Raw genomic sequence first — 25,198 nt, 5'->3', positions numbered from 1 at the left:
CTCGATTTTTTTTTAATATATATTTATAATCTTAGGCAGATGAGTGGTTACTTGGTTTTGCGGTAGACCAAGTTTCTGGGCAATCTGCTAGGGTAATTCTTTGCCTGTTAAGTTCCATACCATACTTCAGAGTTGAGGACCACATTTAGATTTTTTATTTTGAAGAACTAAGCCATGCAATAGCTGTGTCTTACAATTACCAACCCCTACATCAATATTGTTTATGGATATGTATCCAATGACTTCAGTAAGCCTTCTGACCGTACTAGTACACACCCGGTTACTTTATATATTTTTTAAAATCTTTATTAGATATTAAATTCAAAAGAAAGAGTGAAATCTCTACTTACGTAAAAGATGAGTTTATCATCTACAATTGTATTTCTTTAGCATATTGAGTCTCCTATATCTTTTTTTTTTAATTTATTTATTTTTGGCTGCGTTGGATCTTTGTTGCTGCACATGCGCTTATCTCTACTTGCGGCGAGCAGGGGCTACTCTTCATTGCAGCGCGCGGGCTTCTCATTACGGTGGTTTCTCTTGTCGCAGCACGTGGGCTCTAGGTGCGCGGACTTCAGTAGTTGTGGCACGCGGGATCAGTAGTTGTGGCTCACGGGCTCTAGAGCGTAGGCTCAGTAGTTGTGGCGCACGGGCTTAGCTGCTCGGCGGCATGTGGGATCTTCCCGGACCAGGGATCGAACCCGTGTCCCCTGCATTGGCAGGCGGATTCTTAACCACTGTGCCACCAGGGAAGTCCCAGAGTCTCCTATATCTTGATGCTTTATTTGGGTAATCTCTCCTAATCAATATTCTACAATGGGAAGTAGACCACTGGGCATTTTTTAATCTTTGTGTGTGTATGTGTGTGTGTGTATGTGTGTGGTAAAATATATTTAACATAAAAACTGCCATTTAAACCATTTTAAAGAATACAATTCAGTGGCATTATTACGTTCACGGTGTTGTGCAACCATCACCACTGCCCGCTTCAAAAACTTTTTCGTCACCCTGAACAGAAACTCTGTAACCATAACTCCCACACTCCTCCCTCCCCAGCAGAGCCTGGTAACCTCTATTCGACTTTCTCCCTCTGTGAATTTGCCTATTCTAGATATTTTATATAAGTGGAATCATACAGTATTTGTCCTTTTGTGTCTGGGTTATTTCACTTAGCGTACCACTTTCAAGGTTTATCCGTGTTGGTGCCTATATCAGAGCTTCATTCCTTTTTGTGGCTAGACAACATTCCATCGTATAGATATACCACATTTTTGTTTATCCATTCATCTCTTGATAAACATTTGGGTTGTTCCCACCTTTTGGCTATTGTGAATGATACTGCAACACACTAGGCCTTTTGGTTGGTGACACACTAGGCCTTTTGGTTGGAAGGTCTTCTGCATACCTTTAGGTAAAGAAGTATTTCCAATATTTATTTCTTTGCTATAAAATCTTTTCATTTCCTTAATAAAGAGAGAAACACATTGTCTGCTTTTCTGTTAGTTCTAATGGAGAGATAAAATTAAGTGTAGTAACACATTATGTCGTCCAAACTTTATCATGCCTCTTAACCTCTGTCTTATCAGTATGAGAATATTTCTCCAAAGAAGGCTGGACACATCACCACGAGGCCCCAAACCACAGCCCGAGTTTATAGAAGATATTAAAGCAATTAGTGCCTCCTCCACCCCCTGGAAAACTACAAAAAGTTTGGTTACTCATGGTCTTTGAAAGGAAAAAAAATTCGTTTAATAAGACATGGATTTGTAAGAGTCAATCTTAGACATTCTGAAGAATTAGCTTTCATTTTTTTTAAGAATTAGTTTTTAACTCAGCTTTTACTGTAACTTTTGTTTCTTCGGAAGTCCCGGAAGTCACTTCTTATAGATTGTTTCACAGAATATTTTCTTCTCTTTTTGGAGATTGTTTAGCTTTCTAGGTACTTTCAAATTCAGGTTTGGCAGTTTGTATGCTGAAATATCATGACTACAGAAAGATTCATGGTTAATTTACATTGTTGCTCTACCTTGTAGCTTAATTTGTTTTCATTTTTTTCACTGGTCATCATCTCTAGATAAATATGCCAACCCTGTGTGACTTACAGTGCAGTAGTTCCATTTATATAATCTTCAGTCGTGAGTTGCCTATAAACTTCATCACTAAAACAAACAAGCTAGGCCCTCAGGGATGCCCCTCTGGGGCCCAGTGTAGGGGGCTCTGTGACACCCACAGCCTGGTGACCCGCAGGTGACTGTGGCATTTTAGCTGGCGGGGGCAGTGACCTCAGACTCTGGACAGTGAACGGGGACCTCGTTGGACATGTCCACTGCAGAGAGATCATTTGTTCCGTGGCTTTCTCTAACCAGCCTGAGGGAATATCTATCAACGTGATTGCTGGGGGATTAGAAAATGGAATTGTAAGGTAAGAGGAGTTTTTTCTTTCTTTGTGTACTTTTGTCTATAAGGGCACAGCAGTTTCAAAAATTGGTTTTTACTATCTAAACATAATAATATTTAGAGATTTAAAATCACCTTCGGATATCGGTTCTTCAGTTCTTCGTTTTATTTATAAATAGTAAAGATAGCTTTAGTACATTTTTGAAATTTTATATTGTTTGTCAACTATGAAAGAGTAACAATATGAAAATACACAGTTAGGTTTCCTTTCTCCCCACCCACCTGGGCAAACTGCCCAGAAGTAACTACTGTTAATCGGTTTATTGTGCTTCCTTCCAGATGACTTTTAACAAGTAAACACATAGGTTCAATTTTTAGGGAAGGAAACTTTAGTTTGCATAATTAGATGATGACTTTTTTCTTCCTCTAGGTTATGGAGTACTTGGGACCTAAAGCCTGTGCGGGAAATTACATTTCCTAAATCAAATAAGCCTATTGTAAGGTAAAACCTCCCTCACCTCTTCTTTCCTTCATAACATACTCTGTGACTGTTTTGTTGGAGAGGCAGTAAAGCACACAGAGGTAAAGAAGTGCGTAATGAAAGTCATTATAAACAGCCGGCCATTTATGGAAGCCCAGGATGCCCGGGGCCCGGTGGCAAGAGGAGGCCAAATGCCTGTCTTCGTGGAGCTCGAAATCTGGGTCAGGAGCTCACAGCCCCACAGGCAGGCGTGCTGGGCTCGCGCCAGGGATGCCTCCTGAACTGCAGAAGTGATGGATTTTTTCCCTTTCCTTATGGAAAATCGCATAATGGTGATTGATGGCTACAGGCGTGTGCTTGACAGGACTGCTAAACAACCAGTTACCCTTTGCTCTGTTAACAAATTTGACTTTAAAAACTCAATTGGAAGGAAGGGATTCAAATTCTACTTTATTAAAATAATTTTTAATCCACTAAATGTAAAGTTTAATGAACCTACATAATTATGTATTAATGTTACATTTTTTACCCTTTCCCCTTTCAGGGAAATAAAATACCTCCATAAAATAATCACCATTTATTTCTATAGAGAGAAAGTGTAGTACTGCTGTATTTTTCGAAGTTTCCTATACCCAAGTATTTGTAGTTTAAGTAATCAGGCTAAACAAGAAGGGAAAAGAAAATATGCAAAGAAGGAACAGAACGTACCGATCCTTTTGGTCCTGGTTTTAGTCTGTATCACTTGGTTAGAAGGAGCTTCACAAACATGCCAGCAGAGCAAGTAAACTACATTAGAATTACAGTCAAAACCAATGAGTTGTAGGCCGTCATTTTGTTTGTCTCTGTGCTCCAGTAAACATATCTTAACCCCCTTACACTGATTTCCATGTGATCACCAATATGCTGATACACTTTTCAGAGACACAATATACAAATGGGTTTTTTTTTTCACAGCCTTACATTTTCCTGCGATGGCCACCATTTGTACACAGCAAACAGTGATGGGACCGTGATCGCCTGGTGTCGGAAGGACCAGCAGCGCCTGAAACAGCCAATGTTCTATTCCTTCCTCAGCAGCTATGCAGCGGGATGAGTGAGAACCTCGCATTCTGCAAGGCACTTTAACTCCAAGCTAGATTTGCCGACTTCACCAGTTACAGGAGGTCAAACCCGAAGAACTGGATGACCAAACAAACCGTCCAAGTAATGATAAAGTCTATTCATCTGCACAGAATTCTGCAGCCTCACGAGGTCCTGAGAGGAAAGTATTGTTTAGTGATAACCTGGAGGGTGTGTCAGTATGCACTAACCAACAAGGTTTAAGTCTGGTACAGTAAATTAAAATCATATTCTTAAAGGCTTTTTTCCATAGAGGATTCTAAAGAAAAGATGAGCGTCTCTCTATTTCTGTTTTCTATTACTTTCTATTTTCTATTATTCCAAAAAAGCCAGTAGGATTTAAATTGGTCAGCTGTTTGTATAAAATGCTCTAAAGATTATATTTTAAAAGTTTTCTGCCAAGATAACACACCCGCCCCACTCCCCCCAAAAAAGGAAAGATAAGGAGAAAGAATTCAGGACTTGATCATTGCTTTCTTTGAGAAGTATGTAATTCAGTAGGTGCCTCTGCACCAAAGATTTTTTTGAATATCTGAATATTTGAATCTCAGTGTTAGGCAGTTTTTGCCTGTTGCCTTCTTAGCTCAAAGTAGAACCAGAATTTTTTGACAGTCACAAACAACAACACAGGTATCTTTGATTTTCAGACACATTCTGTTTCTTCATAAAAATCCTTCTTAAAATCCATAACACTAGATATGGAATATCCTTAGTTGAGTCACTAAGATTTAAACACAGTGATAATTCTTTTAATATCTGCCATTTACAGAGCATTAAATACTTAACAATTTGCAATAGAAAGCCTCCATTTCAGAAGAAGTTTGCACAGATATTAATAATGCAGTCCAGTTAAGGCATTTAATCTAATATGCAGGAGGAGTTTTCTTCCCCAAAACAGAATTACAAAAGAAAAGGACACAGCTTACTTCGTTTTAAACAGGAGGCAGAATAATTCTTTTAGGAAGCAGTTTCCACTGTTTCTACTAACCTATACCACTTGAGAATTCTAGGAACAATAGAAAAATCTGTGTACTCCACAGCAAACTTACACGTGATAAAGGCAGAATTCCTAAAACTCCTGGAATAGTCTATCATGATATTATGGCTCTATTTTTACTGGGGGTGCTGCTTTATTGGCTTTGGAAACACTGTAAAATAAGCTGTTACCATGAGATACAAAGATGTATTCCTGCCTAAGAATTACTTGCGTGTTTGTTACGGAAATTTAATTCATATGGTGTTTACAGAACTACTTTTGTAACTTCCAGACTTTCTAAAACATTCTGCTTAAAAACTGTATAAAATGCAGTTGCAAAGTCTCTGCTGTCAAGGTAAATACAAGAGGAAGCAAGTGGCTACGTATGCTCGTAACCTTCAATTGCATACATAGGTAAGAGCACCTCACGGCTGCGCTGAGATCATGGTTTGCACAGACCACCTATTAATTCTGAGGTCCAGATAGGTGCAGAGATGAGACTATTCCTATTCACGTTGAAGTGATTTGCTTTGTTTAAAAAAAAAAATCGCAGCTATTGTCTAACTTTCATTTTTCTACTGAGAACTTTACATTAGTCCCTTATTAGAATAAGGTTGCTACTCAGTCTTTTTTTTTTTTTAAGGCTGAATTTCATCATTTATCTAAAGAGAAAATATGCAAAATGACTGGTCTTGTTAAGAGTGCAATATTATATTTTTATGTAAAAATAAAAATGAAATTGGGGGGATTATTTATTCAGCATGAAACTTAATATGTATATGTTTGAAGCCCTTCATAATATGCATGTTGTAGCAAATATTTCTGTAAACTATCACAAGCTGTGTTACCTTTGTACACACTGCCACTTCACAGTGGGGATAAATTTCATAAAAATAGACTTGAGGGCCTATTCTCATTGCAGTTTAAATATTATGACCAGATCTCAAATTGGTGGCTGTTTTTGGTAAGCCATATAGTTTCTCTCTTTAGCTCCCCTATAAATTTATGTCACTAGAAAAGGATAACTTTCATTTCTTAATTGTGGTCTTTGTGAGAACTTGTATATTTCAATCTTTACTGCCTTTAAATGGAGTTTGGACAGAAGTCCTAAGGTCAAACCACTCTTTTTTTTTTTTTTTACTGTACGCGGGCCTCTCACTGCTGCGGCCTCTCCCGTTGCGGAGCACAGGCTCCGGACGCGCAGGCTCAGCGGCCATGGCTCACGGGCCCAGCCGCTCCGCGGCACGTGGGATCTTTCTGGACCGGGGCACGAACCCGTGTCCCCTGCGTAGGCAGGCGGACTCTCAACCACTGCGCCACCAGGGAAGCCCAAACCACTCATTTTTAAAAGGAAAAGACTATCTGTCCCTACCCCCTCCCCACGCCCAATAGCAGATCTGCACTGCCAGGGCAACGTGCTGTCCGTAACACAGCGTGCATAGTCACAAAACGTAGTAAGTGCTGTGAAGGAAGAGTGGAGGGTCCTCTGAGAGAACACAACCAAAGAACTCAGTCTAAATCAAGAGGATCCAGCAAAGTCAAATTGTTGCCGCTGTCTAACGGATGAAGAGAAATTTGACAGGTGCAGATGGGAGCAGATGTATTCCAGGCAGTACGCGTGCAGACCTGAGGCAGGAGCGTCAGTGAACAGAGGCTCAGGGAGGGAAACACCTCAGCTCCTCTGGTGGGCCTTGCAACAGGTGGGTGACTTCAACCACCAGCACTCCAGGAACTCAGAATTACTCTTTTTTTCTGCTTTGCATCTGCGGTGTTTGAAGGATTCTCAAGATGAGGGCACACCTGCTTCTACGTGTCTGTTCCCCGAAGAACTCAGGAGCAGCGTCTATCAGTGTAAGTCTGCCAACCTGAATGTCCCCTTTACCTGCATATCTCAGCTTGACTCTTCCTTTCAGCAACGTTCACTGATTGCCAATTACGTGCAAGCCCAGTACTAGGTGATGGGGGAGGGGAGGGGAGGCGTGGGGAATTCTTTCCAGCCCTTCAGAGCTCATTGCTGGTCATCTGCTTCTCAGTATTTTGGATGACCTGTTAATGTTTTGAATCAAAGACAGAAGAGCTACAAGGGGTTCCGGTTCAAGATGGTGACACAGGAGGACCCTGAGCGCACCCACATCCCGCGGACACCCTGAATCTACAGCTACACACAGAACAATTTCCTCTGAAAGAAATCCAAGAACTAGCAAAGCGACTCTTAGAATCTGGTGAACAAAACCCGCATCGAAAGGGGTAGGAGAGGCCGAGACGCGCTCTCACCTTAAACCCCACTCCTGGCACAGCGACCCACAGTCAGGGGTGGGCTGGGGGGCTGACGGCTCCCAGCTTCTCCCTGAGGAGTGAGGCTTTGACCTCCACATCGGGCACCCCAACTTTTAAGGCCTACCCCTGAGAGATGAACCCCAAAAAACCATCTAACTTGGAAAGCCAGTGCGGCTGCATCCCCAAGACCCACGAGGCTAGAGCATCTGAGAAGCCAACCTTCAAGGGCTCTCCAGGACTCAGCAGGCTAACGCCCCAGGGCCCAGCGCCGAGGCCGGGACTGAACTGTGCCCAGTCTTCCTGTGTAAGAGGCCTGTTGCCTGTCTTGAGAGCTTCAGCCTGAGGGCCGGGCATTTAACACATTTCTGGAGGCCACTGAAATACGCCCCAAGGACGGCCAAAGCGGGAGGCACCATCTTTGTGCGCGCCCTCTCCTTTCCTGGGGTTGCGGGGATCTCCCAGAAAGGGGGGTGTGCACGTCTGGGACTCCGGATTTGGCGCTGCCTACCGGGGGGTGCCCCCTGACCATCTGGCTCTGGTGGCCAACCAGGCTTACATTCCCGGGTCCCACAGAACTGTAACAAGGGGAAAACAGTTCTTAACCAGCTACCACCCAGGCCAGAGCCCAGAGGCAGCAAACTCCCCTATCTTTCCGTGAAAGAGGCTGTGAGCTTATCTTGATGGCTGCGGTGGGGGGGGGGGGGGGGTGTGTGCCGGGGTGCTGCTAATTAAACACACATCCTGAGGCCGATGGCAGCCCTCTCCAGAGATGGGAGCCAGTGGGTGTCACATTCGTGCTCTCCCTCTGCCCCGCCAGGTTTCCAGTGTCTCCGAGAAAGGAGCCTGTGGCATCTCTAGCATTGCTACCCAGAGGCCATATCCCTTGAAAGCCTGGCTCTGGTGGCCAGCAGGGCTTGTGTTCACAGGTTCAATGGGATGGTAGCAAAGAAACAACTAACACCCCAGGGCTCAGTGCAGAGGGAGCAGACAGAAAGGCCCATCCTCCGGTCTTCCCCAAAGAGAGGTCTATTTGTGTACTTTAAAAGCTACTGCCTGAGGGTCCAGCTTCCAATCAGCCTTCAGAAAAAAGTCTTTAGTCTCCTAGGCCTTAGCTGACTTCCAAAGAGCAGACTCAAGCAGTTACTGCTCAGAACAATAGACTCGGGGGTAGCCTAGTTCCTCCTGAAGGGAAATGCACAACAATTTTGATGCAGACCTTTGAGCTGTTCTACAGAAACTACGGCCCCCAACCCGTAGACTCCAGGCTAGTTGGAACCGGAAGGTTGAGATTCCAGAAACATCACCCTATTACTTCACCACCAGTCAGTCCAAAGAAGGTCCACGAGCTGCTCACGCACCCTACGACCCTCTCCCCTAACACTGTCTTTAAAAACCCTGGCCTGAAAGCCATCGGGGAGTTTGGGTCTTCTGAGCCCAAGTTCCCCTTCTCTTTGCTTGGCCCTGCAATAAACCTTTCTCTGCTCGAAACTCTGACATTTTGGTTTGGTCTCCCTGTGCACAGGGCACACGACCTTGGGTTCAGCAGCAATTTCTGACAAGCCAGCCAGGAGCCTGTGCCCGTGGCAGGTCGACCCTGACGGGGGCAGCCCCTTCCCTGGGTCCCCAGGAGCTACTGGGGCTCATTCTGCTCCAGGGAACTCTGAGCCAGATGCATTCTGACCTACCATCAGCCTTCTGTTTCATTTGGGGGTAAGTCGCTTGTGCAGGCTGGGAATTACCCTCCTTCATCTAGGCTTATGCCCTTTTGAGAAATGAGCCAATCTGGGCTGTTCTCTTCTGGGAGCGGGGCCAATCTGGTCTTGAGGTCTGCATCTGGGAGGGGGGATGGAATTGTTTAGGCTACAATTCCATAGTCTGATCTTTTTGTCTGTGCGACTGTGTTTGTTGTTTCTATTTCTGTGTATCAGTACTTGCATTTTCAACAAAATGGGAAATACTAACTTCACCCCCGTCTGCCTGAGTCCTGGAGGCTGATCGGGACCCTGGTCACTAAAGGCTTCAGTGAAATAATCTGCGTCTCTCTTCCTGGTTTTGACCCTCGTTAGGGGGTCCTGGCTTTGACAACCCAAAGGGGCCCTGGTTATGACTTTTGTTAGAGGGTCCTGGTAACTTGAATTATTTGTAGAGGGGCGTCAGTTTGGTGTGCTTGAACAACCCGAGTGTGCACTTTTAAATTATCATTTGGAAGAACTTACTTACCAACTCTCTAGAGAAGGAAATTTTCAGTGGGCTGAGAACAGCCGAATCTGTGTCTCCACCAACACTTATTATAGACCTCTTGGTAGGTGAAGGCACATTCTCAACCCAGATCCAAAGATGTGAGCAACCAGACATCAGTCCCCTCAGACAGCCCATTAGGGTGCATTCTGAGTCATCAGAAACTCTACGGCTCTACTCCAAATGACAAAGATATCCACTTATTTTCTTTTGTAATACTGTCTGGCCGCAATAACAAGTAGGTGACCAGGGAAAATGGCCAGAGAATGGCTCATTAAATCATAGCACCATGCTCCAACTGGACTTACTCTGTGAGAAAAGAGAAATGAGGTAGGACTCCCTATGTACAGTGCTTTCTGGCCCTTTACCAGCGCAGAGGCTGCAGAAGAAATGTAGACTTAAGGCTGCTCAGCAATTTAACTCAGGGGGGAAGACCTCGCTCCCTGTTTTGAAAGGATCCCCTGAAGACCCCTTAGGTTTTCCTTTGCCCCTAGTGCTCCAAATACTCACTGCAAACTTCAAAAGATTGCTGTAGGGACCTATCACCCCCACCTACCAGCTGGTTTTCAATAACTAAGATGTGGCAGAAGAAGAAAAAGAAAATGAAGAAGCAAGGCGCCTTGCTTGCAGTAGCGCTGCAGACCACCCCAGGTACCCGGGAGGAGAGAATAAGAAGACTCCACAGATGAGCGCCCCTGCCCCCAACATGGGACTTGGGACACACAGGCCACCAGCAAAGCTGGTACCTAGTCAGTGCACTTACTGCAAGAAAGTGGGGAGGCCCCGACCAACCACAGAGGGGGAAGGCCTGAGGTAAATCCCCTTCCTTTCAGCTCCTGCTAACTGAAGAAGCAGCCTGGGGGCTCCCCAACTGGCCCTTGACAACACCCCCCCCAAATCCCCCAAGGAGCCCCAGTTACCCTAGAAGTCAGGGGAGAGCCAGGTGAGTTTTTGGTAGATACCAGAGCCACATTCTCAGTGCGGACAACCTGAAGGGGCTCCCTCTCCAAGACATCAAAGGGGTGTCAGGAAAGGAAGACAAAAGGAAATCTTGCCCTGAAAATTCCCCTGAAGAGCCTCATTTGACAAGATAAAACTGGCTTTGCACACAGGCATGCAAACAACAGGAGCTAGGGCAGGGTTGGACAAGGTTTATCTCCTACACATCTGCTCCTTCAGGACTGGGAGAAGTGGCTGTTTTATCTGATGCACAGAAACCAGCACAGGGAGTCCAGGAAAATGAAGAAACAGGAATACGCTCCAAACAAAAGAACAAGATAAAACCTCAGCAAAATACCTTGATGAAACGGAGGTAAGTGTCTTACCTGAAAATAGTCATAAAGACACCAAGGGCAGGAGAACAATGCACTGATGAAATAAAAATTCACATTTTAAGGCAAGACAAGAAAAATTTAAACATAAAACGATTTCTCTGCCCGTCGGGGCTTCCTCCCCGCCCCCCAGCCCCAGTGTGCATTGTACATCTGCATTACGTGTTACCCAGGCCTCCCCCATGGCCTCCTTCTGGCACCAGCCACGTAACTCCTTGGAAGATAACGTTCGTTTCTCTGTCCTGTAAGCGGTCACACCTTTCACGTGCAGACATCTTTGGTGAACTTTATGTATAATTTATCATTTCCCTTAAAGATAGTGACTGGTGCAGAGCAGACTGGTCAGGCGATGTGGAGAGATACTGGGCTGCACCTAACGGAAGTTCTTAGCTTAATTATTTACTTATCATCTCATTAATTGTCACTAGCTATATTACTTGTATTCTGCCTAGTTTACACGCTTGTTGTTTCTTGCATTACCAAATGTGTGACTGAGCCTCAGATAAAATTAATGATGATTAAGCAACTTGCAACAATTGACCAGATATATAGTTCTATAAGAGCAATGACTCTAACAGTGTCCTCTAGATATGGGAAGAAGCAACAAGAGGGAATGATTCCCTGGCTCATAACAGGATAGTGAGACAGCTGGTCCAGAGGCTTGTGGCTACTGTTAACAGAGCCTAGTCCAGTAATAGCACAGCAAGTGGCCTATCCACAGAATCCTTGCCTGACCTGGGAGTGAGCATCCCAAGCACCGTGGAACACATTGGTCATGAAATGCCTCCCAAACCTTGGCCAAAAGTAAGACCAAAAGGGAAGGGACTGTAAAATAAAGAATATTGCTCACCATCAATGTCTACGAGAATCAAGCCATTAGCCACTACAGTCATTGACCTGCAATACACTTTGAAAGGAGTTCAGGGTTAAGATCAGGATGAAGCACTCTGCGCTCTGGGAACACTGACAGAACTGGCCCTGTGATATTTTCGGGAGAAATTTTGTATGAACCTGGATTCCTGTATCTTTCCATACTTAGAAAAGTACTAAAACCATTAACTAAGATGTCTGTTCCTCATGGCTAGCAGCAAGCTTCTACTGAGGCATGTGCTTGGTTTCATGCACCCTTCACCAAAATCACGTATATACTGAAGCTCCCCAACCCTCCACCGCTTTGGAACAGTTCTCAGAGCTCTCTGAGAGACTGTCTCCCAGATTACGATCTGCAGTTTGGCTTGTAAAAAATTTTCCGTTTCTTTCTTAGATTGACTATTGATTTTTTGTTGTTGCTGACATTTACAAGAACGATGCATGAACAAAGTGAGAATTTCAGCAAAAAAAGAGAAAGAAAATATCAGAAAGTACCAAACAGTAATCACAGAGCTGAAGAATATAATAACTGAACTGAAAACTATAATAAAGGGGTTCAACAACAGACTAGATGAAGTACAAGAAAGGATCAGTGAATCAAAGACAGGAAGGGCAGTGGAACTCATCTAATCAGAGCAGCTAAAAGAAAAAACAGAATGAAAAAGAGTAAAGAGAGCTCAAGGGACTTGTGGGAAAGCATTAAGCAGACCAGTATTTGCATCATAGGGATCCCAGAAGGAGAAGAGAGACACAGGCGGGTAAAAGACTTATTTGGAGAAATAATGGCTGAAAACTTCTGTGACCTGGGGAAGAAAACAGAAGTCCAGATCCAGAAGGCCCAGAGAGTTCCAAATAAAATGAACCCAAAGGAACCCACACCAAGATACATTATAATAACATTGCCAAATGTTAAGGGAGGGTTACAAGGCAATATTTAGAAAAGTGAGTAGGGAGGAAAGAAATTCAATAGCTTAACATTTGGAGGTTGAAACTACTGGAGGTTTTGAATTATCCATGTTACCCTTACTTTGCTGATTATCCTTCAACTATTTCCAGTTTGTCCCAAATTGGGGGCAAAATATACCCATTTATTTCCAACCTGTCCAATCCTTGGACAGCTCTGTTATTTTTCAATATACTCCTCAGGATAACACTCCATATACTATGAAGCCAAAGCATTTCAAATGTTAACAGGCTTAAAACCGTGCAGGAGCAGTTGGGGTGGGGAGGGAAGATGGGGGATAAAACAAAGCAAAGAATTGCCGTTTGAAATAACAATTCCAGATTGAGGTCAAAGGGAAACAAAAGAGGTTTTAGGTTCAGCACAAACTGGTAACTTGGAGTATCACACAAAAAGTAGCAACACACACGGTATTTATCAGCTTTTCCCCCCAGGTTATGTCCAATTTTAAAGTCCACAATTTAAAAAGCAGCTACAAAAAAATAAAAATAAAAAGCAGCTACATTTGTTAATACAAAATATACACACTTGACTGTACACTGAGTTGGGAAGGAGGTACCACTAGTTTTACTGTCTTATATAAGCTGAACAGAAAAATACATCCTGCCACTTTGGGGATGCTGGGTTGCAACTCAGCTATTTGAGAGAAACTAAATAATACAATGTGTCCTTTGAGGCCAAAGTGACTAGAATATCATTTGAGTCTGGGCTGCAGTATAGCTCAAGTGCTGAGCTTGTTTTTTTCTCTCATGACCAAAGTTAATGAGAGATGAGTTTAGAAAAGCTGTTTTGTGGCAAAGTTTGGCTGATTTCCAAAGTAAGTTAAACTGGTCTTACCAAATTTTCTGAAGCCTGATCACAATAAGTCATTCGTTCATTCTCAGATCTTAATTTTATTAAAAGAGCTTTAAAAATCATTAGAATTCTGTTTCAAGCATTAAGATAAAAGACCATCTTTTCTGAGATTTTAGGAAAAACCTAAACTGTAATTTTCATACTTGTTGATATGACCTAAACACAAATGGTTACTTAGCTACCTTCATTATGTGCTTTCTACAGATAATATTATACATACAGTTTTATTACAACTAAGTAAAATCAACTTGTGTACTCCTAGTTGGATAAGAATTACACATCTGCTTTATATTTGATGGTGGTCTGGAGAACACTGTTGTGAGGTCTGATGCCTCTCAGCCTGTAGTTGAGACTGAAAGAACAGGTGTCTTCCACACCTTTCTAGCCTGTGCATCTTTATACACAAGCATCGTTCCCTGGTCCTCAGTACAGGCATCATTTTGCATCATTGCAACTTCAGTTCAGCTGCGTTAGATACATGTGCTTTATACCAGTACTCACTTAGTGAGCCATCCTCTTCTGCACTGCTTTATGTTAGACTGGTGGTCTCTTTCCTACTGTATTTTCCTGAATTTTAAATCTTTCAGTTATTACAATTGATTGTGTTGAATATACTCAGTGTTGAGAAATCTTTCTCCTATGAACATATATGAGTTTTGAAAACATCCAAAAGTCATTCCGAACTGAATCTGATAAATAAAATATTTGATAACTCTTTTAGTCAAAAACAAAGTACAATTACAAGGTATAAAAAAAAGCGTGTGATTCTGCAGGTAATTCTGAAAGAGGAATTTTTTAATGTTTTGAGCAATTTACAGTATCATTAGAATAGGGTAGATTAGGTATATACTGGGAAAGAAGGATGGATGGAGGGAGGGAGGGAGGGAGGGAGGGATGGAGGGATGGTGTGGTGGGTGAATGGGTAAGTGGATGGCTGGGTGGACATGTCTCATTTGTTTGTTTCTTTGCTTGTTTTTAAGAAAACGTTCTAACTCAAAAGAAACAACTAAGTCCTAGGTTACCTTTCCTTATCTTTGGATAATGTCTTTTTACAGAACCTGAAGTCCCCACTTGGGTTATCTTCACTTACACACTTTCCTAAGTTTCTTCTTTGCCAAGAAACTCCCTACCTTGCAGTGAACTTATTTGACTTCCCCCAAAGAGTCTCTTACCCTCTTTCTTGTCCTCTGTTTCAGTAGATCCATGTTTATCTCAGGATAATTATTACACAAGTATAAAAATAGGATAAGAATGACAGAGTCGTGTACACATGTCCATTCAGGGATCACAATAGCTCCTTATAGATCCACCAAAAAAGGCTCATTTAGACCCCTGTTTAAGACCAAAAAATTTGGTTATCACTCAGAGATGAATTGGGCCAGAAGCAATCAGTCTCTTTCAATCTGGTAATCCTTGTGTCTTCTTTGTGCAACAGATCACTCCACATAAGACAATATTTTGCAGTCTTTATTTATCACTATCACTGATCCTTGAAAACTTTTTATCCAGGAAAAATGTTCAAAAGGCAAGGCTTTTTGTAATTTTTCTCCTAAGTGGGGCCAGTCATACACCAAACCCCCTTTGCCAGATCCTTAAAAATATTTAAAATTAAGCAGATTAATAAGCACATGGTTTTTCTTGATGCCCCATTAAACATGGAGTCCCATTTAACATTTCTTAAGCCTCTACAACATACCAGACACAAATATTTATAAGATGGGCTCTTAAAGAACTCATAGTATAGTGGAAAGAGGTATGGTTTGGTTTTTTTTTATTTTGATACGATTTAGTACATTTTATAATAGAGGTTTTATAGATCAGACCGACCAAAATGGAAAGTGGGGAAGCAAACAGGTCAGGTTTCCCAAAGATATTAGTGATTTAGCCGAATCATGAAGAAAACAGAAATTTACTAATTTGGGCCAGGGTAGAAGGAAACCAGTGTTGCCCAGACTCAAAGGCGTAAGAAAGCAGGAAGTAGAAGCAGTCCGTGTGTCAGGGACAGAAGGTAAAAGTGAGGGGATGAGGGGAAATGAAACCAAAAAGATGGGCCAAAAACTCCTGCTCCTACCACTCTGGGGAAACTGGCAGCAGACTCACCCTTCCATGATAAACAACTGCAAACTGGAGATACTATGTGAAACAAGGATTTTCAAACAGTGAAAAACACGCAGCACAGGTGTGCGATCCCTGAGAAAAAGGCTGCAGACTAAGTGAACCCTGTCATTGCCTCAGCTTTCTGCCTGGGGGCACTTACCAACCAAGGTGCAAAAGGGGATCCTAAGAAGAATACATCTTGAGACGAGGCTCAGAGATTAGAGTTTGGGGAGGCTGAGAAACAGGAATTTGTGGCACGGAGTGCCACCAGAAGGTTGCTGCCCAGACAAAGAGAACTAGGTTCCTGGTTGTGGAGACCCTGGAGGCTCTGGCTGAATGCTGTCATCTGTACAGAAGATAAAATGCCCTAGGTCTGAGCAAAGAATGTCCAAGGAGCTGTAAGCTGAACAATTCCCAGAGCTCCCGGGGGGTTGGGATACATTTGAGTTCCAACCAATCAGAGAGGAAGAGTTCATTGAACATACAGGCACCCAGTTGAGACCTCAGAAGAGTCATACCATAGTAGGAAGGCTAAACTAGTCCTAGAATAAAGGCTAAAGTCCTTTAAAATAAGTATCCAAACTATCAAACCGATCCATAAGGAACTTAACTGCCTGCCAGGACAAAGTCCCTACTCTTTAAGTCAACAAAATCTAGGCACACAGCAACATATATTTACAATGTCTAGCATCTAATTTAAAAATTACTAGATAGGGGCTTCCCTGGTGGCGCAGTGGTTGGGAGTCCGCCTGCCGGTGCAGGGGACGCGGGTTCGTGCCCCGGTCCGGGAGGGTCCCACATGCTGCAGAGTGGCTGGGCCCGTGAGCCATGGCCGCTGAGCCTGCGCGTCCGGAGCCTGTGCTCCGCAACGGGAGAGGCCACAACAGTGAGAGGCCCGTGTACCAAAAAAAAAAAAAAAAAAAAAATATTACTAGATATAGGAAGAAATAAGAAAATGTGACCCAAAACAGTAGAAAACTTATCTAAAAGAAAGAGACCAAGAAAAGAAAGAATGGAATTCACAGAGAAGCATAATAAAATAGCTATTATAAGTATGCTCAAGGATTTAAAGAAAAACAAATCTAATGAGAAAAAATGGAAGATTAGAAAAACGAAATGCAACTTCTAGAGATAAGCATACAATATCTGAAATTTTAAGAATTTAGATTTTATGTGATTTATCTTTATTTTTTTCCAGTTTTATTGGAATAAAATTGACAACAAACAACCCAGTCAAAAAATGGGCAGAAGAACTAAATAGACGTTTCTCTAAAGAAGACATACAGATGGCCAACAAGCACATGAAAAGATGCTCAACATTGCCAATTATTAGAAGAATGAAAATCAAAACCACAATGAGGTATCATCTCACACCAGTCAGAATGGTCATCATCAAAAAGTCTACAAATAACAAATGCTGGAGAGGGTGAAGAGAAAAGGGAACCCTCCTACACCATTGGTGGGAATGTAAATTGGTGCAGCCACTATGGAGAACAGAATGGAGGCTCCTCAAAGAAATAAAAATAGAACTACCATGTGATCCAGCAATCCTACTCCTGGGCATATATCTGAAGAAAACAAAACCACTAATTTGAAAAGATACAAGCACCCCAGTGTTCACAGCAGCATTGTTTACAATAGCCAAGATATGGAAGCAACCTAAGTGTCAATCAACAGATAAATGGATAAAGAGGATGAGGTATATATATATATATATATATATATATATATACACAATGGAATACTACTCAACCATAAAACATATAACATTTTGCCATTTGTAACAACATGTATAGACCTGGAGGGTATTTAGTGAAGTAAATCAGATAGAGAAAAACAAATACTATGTGTTAACACTTATATGTGGAATCTAAAAAATAAAACGAATGAATATAACAAAACAAACAGACTCACAGATATAGAGAACAAACTAGCGGTTACCAGTGGGGAGAGAAAATGGGAGAGGGGCAAGATAAGGGTATGGGATTAAGAGATACAAACTACTACTTACAAAATAAATCAACTACAAGGATATATTGTACAGCACAGGGAATATAGCCAATATTTATAATAAATTTAAATGGAGTGTAACCTATAAAATTTTTTTTTTTTTTTTTTTTTTGCGGTACGCGGGCCCCTCACTGTTGTGGCCTCTCCCGTTGCAGAGCACAGGCTCCAGACGCGCAGGCTCAGTGGCCATGGCTCACAGGCCCAGCCGCTCCACGGCATGTGGGATCTTCCCAGACCGGGACATGAACCCATGTCCCCTGCATCGGCAGGCGGACTCTCAACCACTGCGCCACCAGGGAAGCCCCTATAAAAATTTTGAATCACTATGTTGTACACCTGAAACTAATATAATATTGTAAATTAACTATATCTCAATTAAAAAAAAAGACAGGATAAAAGGAATGCACAATAATAGGACAAATAAAAAACAAACAAATAGCAAGATTGTAGATTTAAACCCAACCACATGATAATTACATAAGAAGTAAATGACCCAAACACTCCAATTAAAAGGCCCAGTTTGGCAGGCTGAATAAAAAAGCAAGATCCAACTCTATGCTGTCTGCAAGAATAGAGAATCCCCAGTTTAAGAATAAAGATACAGATAAGTTAAATGTAAAAGGATGGAAAAAGATACATCATGCAAAGACCAATCTAAGAAATCTGCAGAGGCTATATCGGTATCAGACAAAGGTATCAGAATGGGGGGCAAAGGAAGGAAAATGGATGTCCAGGGTCTGCAGCCGGTGTCAGGTGATTGCAGCTAATGAAATAAAATTTACATTTTAAGGCAGGACAAGAAAATTTAAACACAAAATTGTCTTGTTCTGTCCCTTTATGCCTCCTTCCTCCCTCCCTAATGTGCAGTGTGCATTTTTGTTACACATTAACCAGACCTTCTCAAAGATGAGAGTGCCTGCTGGGCCACAGGTCATTTTTCCCCCCCTCTTTCTTCTAATTTTATCAATGTAAAAGAATAGCCTTCTTTCCCAACGCTAGGGGGTCATGGTGACTTGCTGCTTTGTATGGGCTTACCTGGACTGTATTATCCTTGGGGAACTTTACGTAAAATATCAATATGCCATTCTGATATACAATCTTTTGTCTCAAAAATGTGTATGACTGTGCCTCTGACTTCTAACAGGTGGAACAGTTCTCAGAGCCTTCTGAGAGTGTGTCTCCTGGGTTATAATCCTCAGTTTGGCTCGAATAAAATTCCCTTTTTTTCTCTTTAGTCTGTTAATTGAATTTTCGTCAACACAGCAGTCTTGGGTGATGGACAGAGATAGACAGAATCAGAATCACCTAGAGGGCTTAAAACACCAATTGCTGGGCCCCAGCCCCAGAGTTTCTGAATCAGTAGGGCTGGGATGGGTCCTGAGAATGTGCATTTCTAGCAAGTTCCCAGCTGATGCTGCTGGTCTAGGGATTCACTCTGGAGCCACGGGCTCAAACTGACCCTCTTCTTCCTCTTTAAAATGGACATAATTCTACTTTAAGGGGTATTGGAATGAATGAGAAAGATAAAGTAAGTGAGTGAGGAATCTGAAAGGGTGGAAACTGATTTCCCTTACAATTGCCTGATTGCGATTGATTGAGATGGGAGTTGGGATAATAAGAACACTGAGGATTCTGCCTCAGTCAACCAACTGGGCAGTGGTGCCTCTGAGTCAGGAAGTACAGGAGAAATAGATTTGGGGGGTGGAAATAATGAGCCCAGTTTTGGATTTGTTGAATTTTAAATGCAGTTCTCATATATCTTTCTCACTTTTTTAAAAAAGGTCAGTGTAGTGGGTATTTACTGGCTGAGCCACTTTACCATGGTTTAACTCTGTGTCTTAGATGGGCACTTCTAAGCTGTGACAAAAACCTGTGTGAGATGTTTGCTAGCCCCAGGTGAGGCTTTCTGAACTCCACATTTGCATTCTATCAGACACCTGGAGTCTCGGAAGATGCACATTTGTCTGGGGCAAATGTCAAGGTAACGGGGATCAGAGATCTCAGAAACAAGTGATCCTCGTACCCTTTACGGCAAGGAATGACTGCTGATGGTAGATGAGGACGGCGAACTCAGGTTTTCAAGAAATATTTCCTAATTGTCAACCACGATTTTCTGCTGTTACTATAAAGGAATTAACATTGGCCTCCTTTTCCTACCAATCTTGCTAACACTGCTGTAAGTGTAACGTAGCTTCCCTATTCCAAATGTTTTGTATTGTTTTACCAGGAGTTGTAACATGGACGGCGCTTAAGCTGTTTTTCCCTAAAGGAAAAGGATTATAATAACGGAGAGGTTTTTAGTATCTCCATCGCAAAACGCTTACAGTTCAGAAGGAATGAGGAGTCGCCAAGGATTTCCCCGTGTAAACAGCTTCTGCTCTCCACGAACACTAGGAATGTGCTCCCGCCTTCCCGGTCGCATCCCGGGAGGAGAGCTCGCGGCTCACTTCCACTCCCAACGACCTGGGCTGGTGTGGCTATCCTTACATTTCCCGTTACTTAGCAACGTCCCGATAAATGGAGACAATGGCCTGTGAATCTTTACGGGTATTAAGCATTTCTCCTTTCACTGCCCCCCTTGGGGGTGGGGTGGGGTGCTGTGCTGTGTATTCTTTGGTGATGGATGGCAACCGGCCGCGCCTAGCCGGGTTGGTCCACGGAGCTAACCCGCTGGCAAGGATGAAGTTGCCAGAGGCCGAGGTCCCCGAAGCCCGCGAGGACCACGGCCCCAACACCCCACCGTCCCCCTCATCTCCCCTCCTCCAGCCCCTGGGCGATGCGCATCCCAGGCGGAGAGCTGGGCCGGGCGGGGTCGCGGGGTCGGGAATGGGAGGCTAGAGGCGCTGGGAGTGCGCGGAGCCCGGGTGCGGGAGCCCTGGTGACGCACCAGTGACGTCGACGGCGGCGGGCGGGATTTCCTGGCCCCTCCCGGCCCTTCCCGGGCGCCGGGCGAGACCCTGCTGCGGAGTGAGCGCGACCAGAGTGGACGCCAGAAGGCGGGGTTCGGCGACACGCGCTCTGCACCCGCCGGACTCGGACGTACGCCTGGAGCCCGGCACGGGGGGTGCCGAGCAAACAAAGTACTCGGCAGCTGGGTGACCGCACTCGCTAGCGGGGCACGGGCTCGCCCACCTGCACCCAGCGCTCGGCCTCACGAGGTCTTTCCCTTGCCCGGGCCTGGAGGCACGGGGCGGGGCGGGGCTGGTGACGCGGCACGGAGACCCCGGGGGCGGCGCGCTGCGCGAGGCGCGCGTTTCCACCGACAGCCCGTCGGCGCCCAGGCGCGGGAGCCCGAGCCCCGAGCCGGAGGCCGCCCAGCCCTGCGCCCGGATTGAGGGGCGATGCCGTTCGGTCTGGCCATCCACTGCGAGCACGGCTCCGGAGACAAAGTCAGCGCGTGAGCGGCGCCCTCGGCCCGGGTAAGTGCCGGCCGGGGCGTGTCGGTGGGGAACGAAAGGCACCGTCCTTGCTCCAGTGAGCTCGGGGCGAGCCAGAGACAAAAGGGAAACTCGGGCGGGACGCTCTCTGGAAGTGGAGAGACGGTTCTGGTGCCTGCGTCTTCCTGCAGCTGTCAGCGGAAGCTCACGAAACGAATACCTGTGATCATCTTGGCCGTCCGCGGCGAACCCGGCCTGCGCGGCGCCCGCACAGGTGGGCATCGTCGGCGGCCCGGCGCCGGCGCGTGCGGGGGCTCCTCGAAGCCAGGATCCTCCGCCGAGCCCTTGGGAAACCCGAGCGCAGGTTTGGACAGAGAGCTCGGAACGTCTCAGGTGTCTCCTGGGGGTCGGGGTCGCCCCATCTTTCCGGCTCGAGGCGGGGGAGGCTTCTGGGGACCCGTTTTTCGTATGTAGGTCACGGCAGTTCGCTCTTGTCTCGGCAGGGGCGTCCCCCGTTGAGGAGCGCCGTAATGGGAGGGACGGAGTGGCTAGTTGGTCATTTTATTTGGAGAAATGCTTTGGGCCTGAAGAAGCCGTCTTGATTCCGCAGCACCCGGGACACCTTCCTCGGGCGGCGACAGTGGACGGAGGGGCGACGGTTTGTCCCCCCCCTTATGGCGTCTGTCCCCGAGTCTGGTGCTGAAATGAGCTGCGCTCGCAGCGCGCGCACCCAACGGCATTCGGGGAGCTTAGGTTTAATTTTTAAAATTACCTTAGAAATAAAAACAAGAGGATGGGATGGGGCGGTGGACAGAGGTGTGACTGGAGAAGACTTCTTAATTTAAAAACAAGGAGGACTTATTTCTGTGTATCTTGAGCTAGGGTGTTAGGAAATGCAGAAATGGTAAAGTTTGATCAAGTGATAAAGTGGATCCTGGACACAGGTTCTCCCGCCCTCTTCCCAGCTCCCCACCGGCGCCTGTTTTCTTCTCTCTCTGTTGCCTCCCAGGACTGTAAAAGGCTGGCGCAGGGCCGGCTGGGCTGCGCTGGTGTTTCCCATTAAACCGTGTCAGTCTCGTCATCTGCTCAGGAGTCCTCACTGTGGTGCTTCCTTCTCATGGTGCGACAGGAAAATTCAGTGGCAAATGCCTCAAAGAGGCAGGGAGGGGACCCGGGCCCCCTGGCTGGCTTCTTGATCCTTTGGGGAAATCCTTTTCTTGGTTTCTGCATGCTGGCGGGGGGGAGGGGGGGGGAAGGAGGCACCCACCATCAGATCTGGCCCAGTTCCCTACTGTGGGAACAAACGAGGTGATAAATGGAAAGCCCTTTTCAATCCTGAGAAACAAGACACGGTACACTGTAAACTGTGAATTATTTTTGAAGTGTGGGGTTGGCAGCATTATCAGTCGTGATGAGACACGGATATAGCTGGGCATAACTAGTAGGCGTTAAGGTAAGTTGTATTGTGATGCTAGTTAATGAGTAGCCACACCATGGGGTTATTAGGCTGAAATGACTATTTAGGACAATGGGCTTCCGGTTTTCTCCTCCGCCCACACGTGGCTCCTGTCCTTCAGCCTCCTTAACGTAAAATGGTTCAGAGGAAGCCTCTAGAAGATGTTTGGGCAGCTGAGAAAAAAAGCGGTGCAAAAGGGTCATTCCCAGTGGTGCTATGATTGGCCGGGCAATCGCCTTTGCCGTTTCTCATGCAAGTTGATGGTGGAGAAACGAGGAAAAAGCTTTTCCTGTATTCATCTTACAGTTTTTAAAGCCAAAATGACAGTCCCTGAAGCCCTCCAAATCTCAGTACGTTCTTCGAAATGGTGGAACATCAGGTGGGAACTGGACACTGTCCTCTTGTCCCCCTGGTTCCCAGGGAAGCTAGAGCCTGGCAGCTGTCTCAGGAGGATGGGGTTGAGCTTACGAGTGACTGAATAATGTCATCTCTCGCGCACACGCACACACTGACTCACCACGTAACTACTCCTTGCTGAGGAAAGCAGCCAAATGGCTGAGAAAAGACTGAAGTCTACTAGACGAATCCTTCTCATTTATTTATAGCCACATATCACTGTCACATTTTTCTTACCTTGTCTGCGGTTTTGTTCTAGTTGAGGAAGGGAGAATGCCTAATAATGCAATGCACGTTAGTAGATTGACCTTTTTTCTTCATGGAATTTTGAAACAGTGTCTTTAAGATATTACCTGATTTGTTCTCAGAACACCTTTATGAGAACTTACTATCAATATTATCTAATCTTGCAGATTATTCCTGTTCTTTTTTTTTTCACTCTAGACATATTCAGGCTTCCAGAGGACTATTATTCAGGTAGAGAAATTGTTCATCAGTTTTCTTAAGCCAGAAACTGAAATTTAACTTCCTTCATGCACCAAAAATACTACCAAAATATCCTTTCAACAGTAGTCAACAAAGGAATTTTAACTGAAAATCGGAGAAGCTGAATGAGTGTCAGAAAAGAAAAACAGGGAGATCAATTACACTATAGAAATTAATGTAATACTACTGAAAGGTTTTAAGTAGCTGGTTGAAGCCACATGAAGAATAAACCAAATATCTTTTAAAAAATGATCAGAAGTGAAAACAAGCAAATGAAATTTCCATTTAGGGAAGGAAGTAGAGGCAAGAAGTACTGCTGGAAGAAGAAAAATTACTGCAGAGAAAACAGTGGGTACTTAAAAAGAGCTCCATTCAACAAGCTAGCCGGAGCATTCCAAATCACTTTAATTGTCAAGGAGCTTTTGTGAGGTCAAATGGCAGCTGGTGTGCAATCAGTTTTTCTGGTGGAACTTGGCAAACAAAATGGCAGGTCCTGGGACTTCCCTGGTGACTCAGTGGTTAAGAATATGCCTGCCGATGCAGGGACACAGGTTCGAACACTGGTCCGGGAAGATCCCACGTGCCGCGGAGCAACTAAGCCTGTGCGCCACAGCTACTGAGCCTGCGCTCCAGAGCTCGTGAGCCACAACTACTGAAGCCTGCACACGTAGAGCCCGTGCTCCGCAACAAGAGAAGCCACCCAATGAGAAGCCCGCGCACCAGAACGAAGAGTAGCCCCCACTCTCCGCAACTAGAGAAAGACCGCACGCAGGAACAAAGACCCAACGCAGCCAAAAATAAAATGTAAATTAATTAATTAATTTAAAAAAAAGTCAGGTCCTGTGCAGATTGGGGAGTGCGGGGTGTGTTGAGGATATGGTGCTTCTGGAATGGGCCCTGGGTGTGGAGAAGCTACTCTGTCCCTGAAGCCCTGAGGTTCCCAGGTATCTGCAAGTGAGTCACCAGTGGCTCAGCCTAGGAGGACCAGACAGCAGAGGGAGCAGCGGGCAACGGCGTGGAGGGAGGACCAGGCTTCACCTGGATGCCCCTCGTAGATGAGCTCATTTAATCCTCCCGGCGTACCTGGAAGGTTTCTCTTCAGCAAAACAAAAAAAGACAACGGTGTCCGTAGTGTCCTTTTTATCCAGGGGTATATCTGGCAGGGTACTTGTGGTGGGTGGTGACTTTTTTAACTAACCAAGGAAACGCATATACCAGTGGGAGGCGAGCGATTGAGATGCGTGGAAGAGACCCACCCCCAGGGACTGCATTTGTGCTCCCTTCCCAAAGAAGATTTGTTCCTCTCACTTCTTAGACTTCTCAAACCATTTCTCCCTGGGCAGCTGGGTTGACTCTCTAGTGGGACATCTGCTGTGAGGCTGAGGAAGTAGATAGAGGAGACAGAAGATAGAAGAAATGGTGCTTTGTGACCACCTAGAGGGGTGGGGTAGGGATGGTGGGAGGGGGACGCAAGAGGGAGGAGATATGGGGATACATGTATATGTATAGCTGATTCACTTTGTTATAAAGCAGAAACTAACACACCATTGTAAAGCAATTATACTCCAATAAAGATGTTAAGAAAAACAAACACACACAAAAAAATAAATAATTTAAAGAAAAATTGAAAAAAATTAAAAAAAAAACATCCCTCTGGGGCCCAAGTCACCCCCTCTGCCCCATCAAACTCGTGCACGACGCGGAGCAGTAGCCCTTCCTCCACCCGGTAACTGGCGCGAGCTGCGCTTTCTGCTTTTCTCATTCGTCCCTGTGCTTCCTCCTGGTGCTCGTGTGTTAACTTGCAGCTCTGGGGCCTTCTCTGCCACGCCCTCCCCAAGGTCGCCACCAAAGGAAGAGGGGCAGGATGATAG

General features: G+C 44.8%; 1 protein-coding gene across 6 annotated transcripts in view; it reads left to right on the top strand.

Moving 5' to 3' along the window:
- LYST (lysosomal trafficking regulator) overlaps window positions 1–5,870 on the top strand; it is a 176,369-nt gene extending 170,499 nt beyond the window's left edge. For 4 of the 6 annotated variants that reach the window (XM_029244991.1, XM_029244992.1, XM_029244994.1 and 1 more), the window contains 3 exons: window positions 2,248–2,422; window positions 2,828–2,899; window positions 3,833–5,870. In XM_029244991.1, the coding sequence (XP_029100824.1) occupies window positions 2,248–2,422; window positions 2,828–2,899; window positions 3,833–3,971 (386 nt within the window). In that variant the 3' untranslated portion in view covers window positions 3,972–5,870. The remainder of the gene's footprint in view (window positions 1–2,247; window positions 2,423–2,827; window positions 2,900–3,832) is intronic. The other 2 variants (XM_029244989.1, XM_029244993.1) reach the window with 2 other exon arrangements.
- Window positions 5,871–25,198: the final 19,328 nt, after the last annotated feature.

Source organism: Monodon monoceros, unplaced genomic scaffold, assembly GCF_005190385.1.
Source record: "Monodon monoceros isolate NGI ecotype Baffin Bay Population unplaced genomic scaffold, NGI_Narwhal_1 Super_Scaffold_4, whole genome shotgun sequence".
Lineage (NCBI taxonomy): Eukaryota > Metazoa > Chordata > Mammalia > Artiodactyla > Monodontidae > Monodon > Monodon monoceros.
The sequence above is the reverse complement of the archived record's forward strand: the minus strand, read 5'-3'. Positions and strand labels throughout refer to the sequence as shown.